The 15,055-nt window shown below is 39.2% G+C and overlaps 1 protein-coding gene across 1 annotated transcript in view; it reads right to left on the bottom strand.

The window, feature by feature from the left end:
* ZNRF2 (zinc and ring finger 2) overlaps window positions 1-15,055 on the bottom strand; it is a 72,234-nt gene that overhangs the window by 15,018 nt on the left and 42,161 nt on the right. Inside the window, 1 exon segment of the mRNA XM_065400131.1 lies at window positions 10,334-10,429. Coding sequence (XP_065256203.1) covers window positions 10,334-10,429 — 96 coding nt within the window.

Genomic DNA, 15,055 nt, shown 5'->3' with positions numbered 1-15,055 from the left:
ATTTATACTGGCCTGCTTTACATTAACTCAACCTACTGTAGTCCTCTACACTAATGGTGAATAGCTCAGGCAATTCTGGCAGTGACAGTGCCTCTGTGGTTTCCCTACATTATAAAGCCACGGAGACAAAACATTCTAGTTCTTTGATTTCAAAGGTAATTTTCAAAGTTTCTATCACCAATCTAGAAGAAACAACAGGAATGGCCTACATAACCAGTGTCACTAATAAACAGATGTGAAGCAAGCACTCTGTAAATCAACCCATAGACTTAAAATATGTTCACAAAGTATTTGAACAATTTTGAGCAAAATTCATAATTCAAATATTGTTTGCGGACAAATAGATAAATAAATAATTTGCTATGAATAGTTCACCCAACTATTGAAAACTCAGAAGGGCTTATATGATTAAATGTGATATTTTGAAGAAAGCAATCTCCTCTAATCCAAGACTAGGATATGAAATTTCAGGGCAATTTTTGTTAAGTTAATAAAGGTATCAGAGGAACGTAGGGTTAAAATGAGTCTTTGAATGGAAACTGTCCTACAGCCTTAACTACGAAGTTTTAATGAGTTTCCATAATGTTAATATCATTCAACTGTAACATTTCCCATTACTATGAATGTAGCAGGGCAGTATTTCATATTTCAGTTTTGTACTAGTACTGTAGGTTCAATTCCTTAGCAGAACAAAATATAGCTAAGTAAGACTGACAATTATGCAAACCTTAGAAAGAGAAATAATTCCATTACTGGCAATACATTAACCTAATACTGTCACTATGTCACTATATAATCACCAAGTAGACACAGTTTTAAAATTATTGCAGGATCATTGGATCCAATTGCAAATACATAAAGCTGGTAAATATCTCCTCTGGAAAGACTGAGGATAATCCCTGATTTATATATGAAAGGACTTCGCTCTCACTACTACATGTAGTCTTACTCAATTTATTTTGGACAGTGGTTTAAAAAAATTTAAAAAAAAATTTTTTTTTAAAAAACTTTACCATCAAAATCCCCTGCCCCCCCCCCCCCAAAGTATCCACTTCTGCATTGAAGATTCGGTAGTAAAAGAACAGCAAGATATTAAAATAATTGAAAGTGCAACAGATTTTTGAAGTGATGCTTTCATCTGAGGAGAAAAAAATATCTAACTCTAGTTTAGAAAAAGCCCTTAAATATTCTACACGTTAAGGAAATTCTCTGACAGCAGAAAGCATTGCTGCTTATTTTGTGGCATTTTAAAAGAAAACTCTAAATATGAGCAAAAACTCTAGTGAGGATACTGCAGTTCCAGTATAACGGTTTGTGGTGTTACATGAAAGGAAGACCACTAACCTAGATTTATTGTTCAAATCTAAATAAAAATAAAAGCCTAGAATTTACTTTTTAAATCTATAGTTTTAAAATACTTCTACCTCAAAAACCAGACCCATGGACAGTGTTCCTAGAACTGAGAGACTGAGTGAAAGGAAAGATATTTTGATGGATATAGTCTCCACAGATTGACTCCACAAAATAAGTCACTTCCCTTCTGACAAAATGCTAAAATCTCCAATGTTTTAGGAATATCAAATTTAAACACTGCAGAAATGACCTGAAAGACAAGGAACAATGTCTGCCCTGTAGCAAAATTCCCAGCAGTCACAAGACTGCGGCAGTTGCAGACACGATTTATGACATCCTCTGAATGACCTCTCAAAGAGAAAGACTGATTAAGTGTAGGACGTGATAGGTTGTTCCTATCCAGGTGGATCACATGATGCAGTGTGTAATAAGTTTGCATTTGCTACTGGGCATGTATATAGCATTTCAGGTTTCTGCAGCTCACTACCCAGCAGTTTCATCATATAAAAGCAGTACAATGGATGCACACATATAAAAAGGAATGCAGCAGAATATAAATATTTTCTCTAACCTGCTTTTAATGACTTTTTTCTGAAACAAAAAAAATTCTGGACTACCTCACAGGTATATCCTTAGTTTTGAAGGGCATTTAGATACTACAACGATGAAAATATTTACCTTTAGCACTTCCTTTTATGGTCAGTACCAAAACAAGATCAAAAGATATGATTACGTATGACGAATAGGCTTAGCAACAGTGTATGAAGGGAAGAATGAAGAACCACTGGAATTTTAGTTACTTAATATATGGATGACTTTTCCTCTAAAACGTTCAGCAATATGTATCAGGTTTTATTGGTTCTACATGCTCTTTCAAAAACCTTGATTGATTTGTCCCTTGCTGTATGCAGATCATTACTGTGGGATGGTTTAAAGGGAATTACAGCTCGCTGAGAAGCGGCCAGTGGTCAGCCCTCAGCATTCCATGTGAATCACAAAAGACAAAAGGGTCAAGGATAAGACATTTTTTATGCAGAATTTTTTTTGGACAAGTTCTTTTGTACCAATATGGAAACTGCAAAGCCTTCCTTACCAACAGGTAGACACAGTACCAATTCTAAAGACTTAGAACCTAAGAACAGCCATACTGGGTCAGCCCAATGATTCACCTAGCCCAGTATCCAGTCTTCTGACAGCGGTCAGCACCAGATGCTTCAGAGGGAATGAACAGAACAGAGCAATTTTAACTGCTCCATCCAGTCATCCAGTCCCAGCTTCTGGCAGTTGGAGATTTAGGGATATCCGGAGCATGGGGTTGCGCCCTTGACCATCTTGGCTGATAGAATAACTCTTCTGTTAACCTAGCTACCATCGCTTGGGAAGGCTGAGTTCTTACCACAACAGAAAAACCCCTTCAGTCAATGTAGTATGCGTCCACATCATGGGCTTCCAGTGGCATAGTTATGCCATATGTATGCCACTATAGCACCAATAGTGCAGGCATGGTCTTGTACCATTTAAAGCAGAGGTTCTCAAACTGTGGTCCGTGGGCAACCAATGGTCCGCAAGCTCCATTCAGGTGGTCCGTGGATAGTTCCCTTTAAGGTGCATGCCTAAGCTGCCGCATATGAGACAATGAAGGGCCACCCACCTAATTAGTGGAGCTGCGCAGGCGTGGCTACAGTAATTAGGTGCCTGGACCCTGGAGAAGATGCACATGGAAGATGAGGTGGTGGCCTCAGGGGGAATAAGGGGCAGGTGGGAGGGGGCAGTGGGGTGAAGAGGGGGTGGGGGGAAATTTGGAACATGCAGGGCTGCTGCGGTCAGAGAAAGAGGCAGCTTTCCCCAGCTCCAGGACTGCGGCTGCCAGGGAGAAACGGCCCTCCTTCCCAGACTCAGTTCCTTGGCGAGGGAGAGATCCTCCTCCTTCCCAACCCCAGCTCGGTGGCTGCCACAGCGGGGAAGAAAGGGCACATCCATCGCATTAGAAAGGAAGACTACTGATATAAAAATATATGAGTCGTGTGCTTTTATTTGTAGAACAAAAAAAAAAGTTAATTATTAATTTTTTTTAATATAGTGTTTTTATCCAAAGCGCTTTACAATAGTTAGCTAATGGTACAAACAATATTTGGAAAGATCATTAAGTGGTCCGCCGAGACCCTCAGCAATTTTCAAGTGGTCCGTGAAAAAAAGTTTGAGAACCACTGATCTAAGGGCTACGTCCATCAACGGCTATTAACCAAGATGGTCAGGGAAAGCAACCTCATGCTCCGGTTGTCCCTAAACATCCAACTACCAGAAGCTGGGACTGGATGACAAGGGATGGATCACTCAAAATGCCCTATTCTGTTTATTTCCTCTGGCCACTGTTAAACAGGATTCTGGGCTAAAGGGGCCATTGGGCTGACCCAGTACAGCTGTTCTTATGTCTAAGTTATGCTGCAGGCCACTCCAGCCTCCAGAACATCCCAGGATTTGGAGAGCACAAACAGGGCTTAAAGCTGCCTTAGTCCCCACTTTCCCAGGTCTGAGAGTTCTGTGCTGTGCCTCTTGGGAAGAAGACACAGACTCTCACCCAAACAATTTAGGCAATATTTTTGATTGCTCGCTGAAAACAAGTCTCTTGAAGCAGCACCTTGACAGCCAACCTGGAGACACACCAGGATCATGCCTTTCTGCATTCCACTTCACTTCTATCCTTTCTTAAGGAACTGGTACACACAACATGCAAGTATTATAGATTAAAATAGAAATGCAGTGGAGGAGTTTCTTTAAAGGACATATTCCAATGTACTGATTGTATGTCTAGCATCCAGCAACATTTCTTTTGAGACTGACCCAAACTGACTCTCTTTTGCTCCACTTCAGAAATGCAGAATCAGTGGAGGGTTGTTGGGTTTGTTTGGTTTTTTTATGGTTAGTGGTGGTGAATTATTAAGCAATGGCATTTTTGTCCAAACAGCTGCTTAACTCACTTAATTAAGCCTACACCCAAATGACAGTATGCATCCCATTGACAGGTCAATCAAGAGAGCCTTAGAGGCTGGATCAACATCTCCAGCAATACATACCTTCTCAACAGCTTATTGAAACAACTTTGCAAAATCTTTCTGTCAAACAGCCATAAGGCAGTAAGCCCATCTTTTCTTGAAAAGTGATTTTTGAAAATCCCAAGCATTTGGATAAAAGAATAAAAGCAGTAGCTTATTTAGTGCTTTAATTTTGTTTAGTTATTTATACCAGCTCCAACTCCCTCCTTGCTAGTCAACACAGCATTAAGAGTGTGTATGTTAATGAAAATGAATAATTAATTAAACTGATCAAGATGCTGATTACTTTTAATTCATACAGCAGGTTTATTACTTATGCAGTTTCAACTCAGGATTCTGAGCCAGGCCTGAATGTACATACAGGCCTGAATGTAATCAAAAGTCAGTTCTACTCTCTCTCCATGGGAAGGAACTATATCATGTGTCCGGGCCAGTACAGAATAATAAGAAAAACTAGGATGTATATTTGTAGCATTTTCCCCCTCCACTCTGCTTTCCTCTATTGTTAATTAAGATCAGTTGCACTGCTGTGGCTCAAGTCACTTTGAATGCTGCTGTATAATATTGGAATATTGAGCCATGTGTATGCTCTGTTTAGCTCAAACACAACTACAACTGATTGTAATAAGAGAATATTGACCTTTATTTTCCTGGTTTTCCATCAAATATTTTGTTACTTTAATCTTCTACTTTAATTTTCGAGATCGTTGAATATAAAAGCAGTAGCCACATACTATCTTATGATTTAGAAAAAACCTGAATTAATTTTAAATATAAACCCAAAAGCCATTGGCAATGCTATATTGTTGACATAGTTTAACTGTCGAAATGTCTCTTTGGATGATAGGGCTCAAATTTCACTTATTTTAGTAGCTGAACAAATGAATATCAACAAAGTTACCTTGCATAAGAAAATGTTCAACCCTATGTTTACACACTAAATGCCTTGACATTCTCCCTTTAAAATTACACTAACCATTAGTCAGTCTACGCAAAAACTTTACTACCTTGAAAAATTTCTCTCCAATAGTGAGAGACACCGACACATTTTGGTTTCATCTAACTTAGACTGATAGGAAGGAGGAAGAGCAAGAGAAAGACCACAACTTCTGAGATGAAAACCAGCTGTAGAAACAGAGGACTTCTTAAAATCTTTAGATACTCTAAGAAATAAAAAGAGGACTGGAAGTATAACATGATAGCAAGGATTATTTCAAAACAGAATAAGGTTGCAAGGTTTGTCAAAAAAGGAATCAATTTCTCTGAGATGGAATCTAAAACTAGTTCAGTGCCACAGACACGTTTCTTTTGCTACTCCTTTTCCTTAATTTTTTTCCCTTCAAAGGCTTTTGGAAAATATTCTGCATAGATTGCGCGCACACACTATGCTCATTCATGTATATCACTCTCTGAAGCACCTATACTTTAATATTACCAGAAAGGTAAGAGGTTCTGCAGAGCAGTCCTCCCTTCCATGTCCATGCTTCTGCGAGAGCACAAAGGCAACACAATAAGGTGATCAAGTTCTAACCCACAAAACATGGACACCATTAAGACTAAGTCCTGGTATGTTTTTGATTAAAGTAAGGATTTTTGGAGAAACAGGTAGTGAATGTGCACTACTCAAGGAAGTAGTTGGCAACTTCATGGTCATGTGAGGAAGGACATCTTGTGGACAAAAGCAGTTGGATGTTGTCCCAGCATCATCAGAGTCAGCTGGGCAAACATGACTCTTGGCCTCTGCCATGGCATAAAGCAGAGGTTCTCAAACTGTGGTCCGCAAGCTCCATTCAGGTGGTCCGCGGATAGTTCCCTCTAAGGTGCGTGCCTGGGCAGCCGCACATGAGAGAATGAAGGGCCATCCACCTAATTAGTGGAGCTGCGGAGGCGTGGGGTTCTCCAAATATATTGCTCTTGCCCATCCACACTGTAAGCAGTTGTGGGCCTTTTTCTGTAAACCACATCTTTCACTAATACTCAAAAGTCACCCATTAACATTCTACAGAGGGCATAAAGTCCCCAACCAACATTCTGAAGAAGAGAGGATGATGGGAGGTACTAGTGTGCCTACGCAATGGTTCTGGAGAGGCACAAACTTTCTGAAAACCCAGTTAATTTAGTAAGTAACTTTGCCTTCAGCTTCATCACTTTGACTCTGTAGGTCCCCATAGTATGGAGGCAAGCTACTAGAGATAACCCACAAAGAAGAGAAGAATACTACTTAAGCAATCCTCACTCAAACCCAGGAGCGTGCACAAGGGGGAGAGCAAGCAGGGGCACAGCCTCCCCCCCCCCCAATAATCAGCAGGAGCTGACAGCTGCTCCAGCCCTGGGGTCACGGCGGCACAGAACATGCCCTCCAAAAGTGGTCAAATTTAAATTCCTGCACATGCCCCTGCTCAAACCCAACAGCTGACTGTATCTGAACCAAGAGTACTGCTTAGCAGGAGTATGGACAGAACTCCAAAAAACAGCTCTGCAAACAATCAGATGGTTACATTATGTAAGCAAATTGCTGTAAGTGGCTTTGCCCACAGTGGAGTGAGTGCTTCCCTTTCTGGAACCAAGATTCCTGCTATATTGTAGCAGATTACAGTGCACATCTTAATCCAATTACCTTGATTGAAAATGGCTAGATACTTTGATTTCTAGAATCGTAGGGTTAGAAGAGACCGCAAAGGTCATCATCTAGTCTAACCCCTTGCCAAGTTGCAGGATTTGTTGAGTCCAAACCATCCAAGACAGATGGCGATCCAGTCTCCTTTTGAAAAGCTCCAGTGAAGAAGCTTCCACAAGCTCCCTAGGCAGTCTGTTCCATTGTCCTACTGTTCTTATAGTTAGGAAGTTTTTCCTGAGATTTAATCCAAATCTGCTATGCTGTAGTTTGAACCCATTGCCCCATGTCCTGCCCTCTGTGGCAAGAGAGAACAACTTTTCTCCATCTTTTTTGTGGCATCCTTTCAAGTATCTGAAAACCACTATCATGTCCCCCCCTTACTCTCCTCTTTTCCAAACTAAACATACTCAGTTCCTTCGGGCTTTGTTCATATAGCTTGCATTCCATCTCTTTGATCATCTTTGTCGCTGGACTCTGGATCCTTTCCAGTTTCTCTACATCCTTTCTATACATTGGTGACCAAAATTGGGCACAATACTCCAGCTGAGGCCTAACCAGCACCATGTAGAGTGGTACTATCACCTCCAATGACTTGCATGCTATGCCTCCGTTAATGCAACCTAAAACTGCATTTGCTTTTTTTGCAACTGCATTGCATTGCTGACTCAGGTTGAGGCTATGATCCATCACAACTCCCAGATCCTTCTCAGCAGTATTGAACAAGTTGTTCTCTGAAGAGAACAACTAATCTAGGAGATATATGGAACAGATAATTCTAGAGAAATAAAAAAGGGCTCTTCTTACATCCCAGATACAATAAAGCAACATAATCTCCCCTAGCAGGTCATATAATCTTGGAAAGAAGGAGGACAAGATATACCAATTTATATGAAATATAAACTGTCAGCAACTGTCAGCATGAAATTAGGGCACATTTGTAAAACCATTCTCTCTTTGCAGAAGAGCATGTGAAGCAATCAACTACCAGATCTTGTTGTTCACGGACCCTCCTTGCTGAAGTTATAACTGCCAAAAATGCCATGTCCAAAGAAAAGTGGTAGAGAGAAAAATTAGTTCAAAAAAGAGACTCCGTTATTTTTGCTAAATCCAGGTTAATAGTTCAACAGATTTATGAATTTGCTGGGGGAGAGTGGATATAAATTTACCACACTCTTCAATAATAAAAGGGCAAATAATGTTAATCTATTCCAGTAGCATAAAAATGCTGCTAGACATCCTCCAGTTGAAGTAAGCAATCTTCACACATTTACAATATCAGAAGGAACAAGTAATAGAGAACTAAATGAATTGATCACATAAAGGAGTTCACTTCTTTAGTGGCTGTCCAGTTCTTAAACTGCTTACACTTCCAGGTGTAAGACTGCCTTTGTTTTCCTGAGAGAGAGAATTCAGAGAAAGGAGAAGGAAGAATGGATGTTTTTCTTGTCATCTTTAGTAGGTTTCTAAAATAACCATTGGCTGGCATAAGGAAACATTCTGCTCCTTTTGGATGGATTTTGTCAAGGCAGCAATGGTTAAGTATGGGAAGTAGAGGAAAACATACAAAAATACCTTTCCAGAAGCAATTTGATGGAAAGATTAAGCTGTACCCAGGAAAAAATTACAACAGCAATGTAAAGGCAGGAAAGCAAATTCCATCACTTACACTTCCTTTAAACTCATTATTAAAAAAAAGAAAAAAAAGAAAGAAAAAAAAATCACACTTAACCCTTCTTTATCAAGTCCAAAACGGCAGACGTCTGATGTCCATCTAATTAAGTAGAGTGCATTATTTCAGAGTGAAAAAAGTCCATCAAAGAACAATTAAATCAAGCCAATCCAATGCTTACAAGTTACAGTAGAACCTAAGAGTTAAGAACTGACCAATCAGTCAACCACAAATCTCATTTGGAACTGGGCAGCAGCAGAGACAAAAAAAGCAAATACAGTACAGTATTGTGTTAAACGTAAACTACTAAAAAATAAAGGGAAAGCAGCATTTTTCTTTTGCATAGTAAAGTTTCAAAGATGTATAAATCAATGTTCAGTTGTAAACTTTTGAAAAAAAACAACCATAACGTTTTGTTCAGCGTTACAAACAACCTCCTTTTCCGAGATGTTCATAACTCTGAGGTTCTATTGTACAGAGAAACCTGGCATATTCCTTCACCATTCCTTATAATCACAAGGTGGATTACTATCATCTTTTTGGCTAGACCATGGGTTGGCAACCTTTCAGAAGTGGGTGTGCCGAGTCTTCATTTATTCACTCTAATTTAAGGTTTCGCGTGCCAGGAATACATTTTAACGTCTTTAGAAGGTCTCTTTCTATAAGTCTATAATATAGAACTAAACTATTGTTGTATGTAAAGTAAATAAGGTTTTTAAAATGTTTAAGAAGCTTCATTTAAAATTAAATTAAAATGCAGGGCCCCCCAGACTGATGGCCAGAACCCAGGCAGTGAGAGTGCCACTGAAAATCAGCTCGCGTGCCGCCTTCGGCACACGTGCCATAGGTTGCCTACCCCTGGGCTAAACCATCAGCTGCTGAGCATATGCATGTGCCTTTGGGCAAGGACAAGAGACTTCAGACAGTCAGCAGGCAGTGTGCGCGTACCAGCTATGCAATCGAACCATATGAGTGAGGTGAGAATTCTCCATAGCCTGTTTCCTCTCTGCCAGCTTCCCTCCTGCTCCACTCTGACTACTGCCCAACTGCTTTACTCTCTCCTAACTGGGGGATAGTTAGCCCATTCTTCTCTATTGCTCAGCATCCCCCAGGACTATTCCAAGGTTTCCACACAAACTGAGTCCATCACCCACTTTCCTTGAGCCACACCCTTCAGAAAGCTTCAAAACCCTCCTTCCTGAACAGTCTCCTTTATGCTATCAGCTGTACCACTCTGTGACGTTGTCTAATTAAAATATAACCATGTAAATCATTATTGCTACCACTGTTGTATACTTGCAACGAATCTTATAAAAAGAGTAACTCATGGCCAGAAAGTGTTAAACAGCTTGCAGGCTGAATGACCCAAAGCCAACCTTTAAAGTCATGTTAGAAAGGTATGCGAATGGTAATTAGGGCCATTCATGTTAGGTAGGCTAGAACTTTGAAATGCAAACCTATATTGTTAGAAGTGATACTACTTATGTGCATCTTAGAAGCAATGTAGTGGTAGCATACATGTCTAATTAATATATATACACACGTGAGATCAGAAGAGCGTCTCAACAGCTAAAATAAAAGAAAGTTTATCCCAGTTAACAGTTAAAATGAAGAATAAATATTGGGTTACTTCTTACTTACCATTGTAGGTTATCCTTGGCTTCGTCAAACACATCACAAGATGCAAATCCATTTCATCTGAAGATACAAACTTTGAACATACAGGACACTTGAATCCTATTAAAAAAAAATATATATATATATAAATATATAGAGCTACTGATCACAGGAACTATTCTGATGGAAAGCTATATATTTGTACTGAATCCAAAATTTTACACACATTAAAAACCAAAAGCGAACTAGTAGCTTTTATGGATTCAACAGAAATAATATGTCTGACATTTATATAGTTCCCTGGATTCTGAAAAATCTCAAAGAACATGGGTGTTCAAACAGAACACTATTTTTGGAAGGCACAGTTTTGCACTCTGTGAAACTGACCCTATTATATCAGTCTCACACTTCATGAGTGCTTTTTCCTGGCAATGCTTTGCAGGTGCAAATCCTGCAAGCACAAAATTGTGTCTTCAAAGAAAGCCCTCGGGCCCTGTTTGAAAATCAGGCTCCAAAAGTATTTAATCTTTACCTATAATGTATTTGAGTCTCTTCACCTACCACAGACATACTGCTGGAATGGAACATACAGTTGTTTAATAACTCAGAGCAACTTTAAAAACAGTTCAGGACAGTAGGTGGAGAATATCTTAACCAACTGAAATGGCTATGGGAATTAAAAAGGTAGACAGAATGTAGTCACTAAAATTTGAATTTGGGCAGGAGCTCCGAGTTAACACCTTCACTCTTACAAAGAATGCTATGAACCTTTAGTGATCACAAGCAATTAGGAACACTAGACTGCAGCTTCAATACTATCACATCCCCTAATACCACATACTGGGGCACAGATTTAATATTAACTCAGAGATGTCAGCTCACCTACTGAATCACTGATATTACTTCCTGCAGCAGAGTTTTAATTTGACTTCTCTCATTGAAATACTAACCAGGCATGACCCTGCTTAGCTTGTGAGATCACAGCCCAAACTGATTTGACATAAGGAATAATTAGATAGTCTGGACTCTGATGCAATGCCATAATGGTGCATGACACTTTGCTTAATGCTGTCATATCTGTGATTACCAACCACAGTGGCCTTCTAATTAAAGAACAAGGTTGGCTGGTCAAGTCTTGGAACCCATATCCCAAGGAAATTTCAAGTGGCAGACTGCTTTTGATCAATGGAATTGGTTTGCTTTGCACTGGTGCATAAGCTGTCTCAAAGAAAAAATGCTCATCTTAAGGTCTAACAGCTTGTTAATGAGTATAACATACAGCAAAAAATGTGAACCTAAAACATTCAAAGCTAGACTTCAGCAATCATCCTCTGCTAATAGCGTAAGAGGAATAGGAAGATGAAGAAAAAACTGCCGTGGAGAGCAATTATGGAGGTGGGTACAGTTAAACACGGAGTCTCCCATCTCCATGTCCAGCTGAACATGGGATTGCTCATCTGAGGGAAAAAAAGACAACTGAGGGGGGATATAATAAGAGGTCTATATAATCATGAATGGTGTGGAGAAAGTGAACAGGGAAATGTGATTTACCCCTTCACATAAACAAGGAACAGGAGTCAACCAACGAAATTAATAGGCAGCAGGTTTAAAACAAACAAAAGCAAGTACTTCTTCACACAATGCACAAACTGTGGAACTCATTGCCAGGGGATGTTGTGAAACCCAGAAGTATAACTGAGTTAAAAAAATTAGATAAGTTCACGGAGGATAGGTACATTAATGGCTATTAGCCAAGATGGTCAGGGATGCAACACCATGCTCTGGGCGTCCCTAAACCTCTTACTGCCAGAAGCTGGGACTGGACGACAGGGGATGGAAGCCTTGATAACTTGGCCCTATTCTGTTCATTCCCTCTGAAGCATCTGGCATTGGCCAATGTCAGAAGACTGGGCTACATGGACGATTGGGTTAGACCAATGTGGCTGTTCCCAGGCTTTTTGCAATATTATTCCTCAGTGGTACTCCTAGTTCTGTCTCTAGCACTAAATCATTCATAATGCAGAGAAGTCAGTCAAGGATATCAAATGACTTGATGCCACACTTTTAAGCTAATAATTCTTACAAGCTTTGATCTGTTAAAAATTATACTGATGTGGAGTCAACTTTTCAAACCATATTATTTACTTCCAATATTGTGCAATGGATTTCTTCCCACTGTTAATTTCTTCTTTATACAAAAAAAACAAAAAAAAAACAAAAAAAAACAAAACACCACACTATAAATTTTTGGTGCAAGATAAAAGGAGGCAAAGATTAAAATTGAAGACAAATAAGTGACTGTTGATGGGTGTGATGAGTTCAGAACACCAAAGACTGAACAGCTTTAAGAAAGTGATCATGTGAAGTCTCTTCAGTCTTGTGATTTCACACAACAGGAAGTGTTCTCTACCAAGTGATTTATACATATATACTGAGCACCTCTCTTCAGCCACTAACCAAACTGAAATGGTCCGTTTTCTACGGCAGTAGCTCTCAATTTTTCTAGACTACTGTACCCTTTTCAGAAGTCTGATTTGTCTTGCCTACCCCCAGGTTTCACCTCACTTAACTTCTTGCTTACAAAATCAGACATAAGCCTACAAAAGTATCCCAGCACGCTATTACTGAAAATTGCTTACTTTCTCATTACCATATAATTATAAATCAATTGGAATATAAATATTGTACTTACACTTCAGCGTATAGTATATAGAGCAGTATAAACAAGTCATTGTTTATAGTACAAACTAACGTTTCATGACTTCGCTAGTGCTTTTTATGTAGCCTGTTATAAAACTAGGCAAATATCTAGATGAGTTGATGTACCCTGTGGAAGACCTCTGCATATCCCCAGGGGTACGTGTACCCCTGATTGAGAACTCTGTACTTGTAGATTTGGGTATTATCCACCTATATCTTCATTAGTTCAGAAAGAAAGAAGGATCAAAATTAACACCACAAATACCCTATAAACATTATGTCAAATATTTCTACGGCAAAGCCTTCCTAATATATTTGTTTTTAATCTGTACCACTGGAATTCATTTGACAGATCCAAATAGCATGAATGAGAAACAATTAGACAAGTTTCTACTTTAAGTTGCTTTCAGCCCAGTTTTGACAGATACAAATAATTAAGAATGAGGCATATAGGAGCAGACATTCTTATTTGATCAACTGTAGTAGAGGAATTAGAAGGGAATTGCAGACTATATATGAAGCAGAGGTGGGAGTATAGTGAAGAAATAATGCCTGAGATCTAAATTTTAAAACTAAACTGTTTGACTACCAACCCAATAATAGCTGCAGAGTTGAAATAAAGCCTATGGTGCTCATCACTATCTTCTGCAGTAGAGAATGGGTAACAGGGAGGGAATGAAAAGATTTGAGCTAATATCACCATCCGTCCCTTCATCATTGTCACCAGAGAGAGAGGATGAAGCAGCTGAAAAAAGCTACAGCAACCAAGATTTTTAAGGGAGCGGGCTCTCTCCACTCTAGCTATTGCTTCCTGCCACTGCAAAAGACTTACTTGATCTCTAAGAAATTTAGAGCCGCATTTTGAATTAGCTGCCTTTAAATAAAATACACACACACACACACACACACACACACACACACACACTAGGGCTGTCGATTAATCGCAGTTAACTCACGTAATTAACTACAAAAATTAATCATGATTCACCGCAGTTTGAATTGCACTGTTAAAGAATAGAATACCAATTGAAATCTATTAAATATTTTTGGATGTTTTTCTACATTTTCAAATATATTGACTTCAATTACAATACAAAGTGTACAGTGCACTGTAAAATTTGCACTGTAAAAATGATAAAGTATTTTTCAGTTCACCTCATACAAGTACTGTAATGCAATCTCTTTATCGTGAAGTGCAACTTACAAATGTAGGTTTTTTTTGTTACGTAATTGCACTCAAAATATCAAAACAATGTAAAACTTTAGAGCCTACAAATCCACTCAGTCCTACTTCTTGTTCAGCCAATCACTAAGACAAACAAGTTTGTTTACATTTACAGGAGATAATGCTGCCCACTTCTTATTTACAATGTCACCAGAAAGCGAGAACAGGCGTTCGCATGGGACTTTTGAAGCTGGCATTGCAAGATATTTACATGCCGGATATGTTAAATATTCATATGTTCCTTCATGCTTCGGCCACCATTCCAGAGGACATGCTTCTGTGCTGATGATGCTTGTTAAAAAATAATGTATTAAATTTGTGACTGAACTCCTTTGGGGAGAACTGTATGTCTCCGGTTCTATTTTACCCATATTCTGCCATATATTTCATGTTATAGTAGTCTTGGATGATGACTCAGCACATGTTCGATTTAAGAACACTTTTGCTGCAGATCTGACAAAACCCAAGAAGGTACCAATGTGAGATTTCTAAAGATAGCTACAGCACTCGACCCAAGGTTTAAGATGCTAAAGTGCCTTCCAAAATCTGAGAGGGACGAGGCATGGCGCATGCTTTCAGATGTCTTAAAAAGAACAACACTCTGATGCGGAAACTACAGAACCCGAACCACTAAAAAAGAAAATCAACCTTCTGCTGGTGGCATCTAACTCTCATGATAAAAATGAACATGCATCGGTCCACACCGCTTTAGATTGTTATCGAGCAAAACTCATCATCAGCATGGACACATGTCCTCTGGAATGGTGGTTGAAGAATGAAGGGACATATAAATATCTTCCGACGCCGGCTACAGCAGTGCC

The sequence above is a fragment of the Emys orbicularis genome, chromosome 2, assembly GCF_028017835.1.
Source record: "Emys orbicularis isolate rEmyOrb1 chromosome 2, rEmyOrb1.hap1, whole genome shotgun sequence".
Classification (NCBI taxonomy): Eukaryota; Metazoa; Chordata; order Testudines; family Emydidae; genus Emys; species Emys orbicularis.
This window is presented reverse-complemented; position numbering and strand designations above follow the sequence as displayed.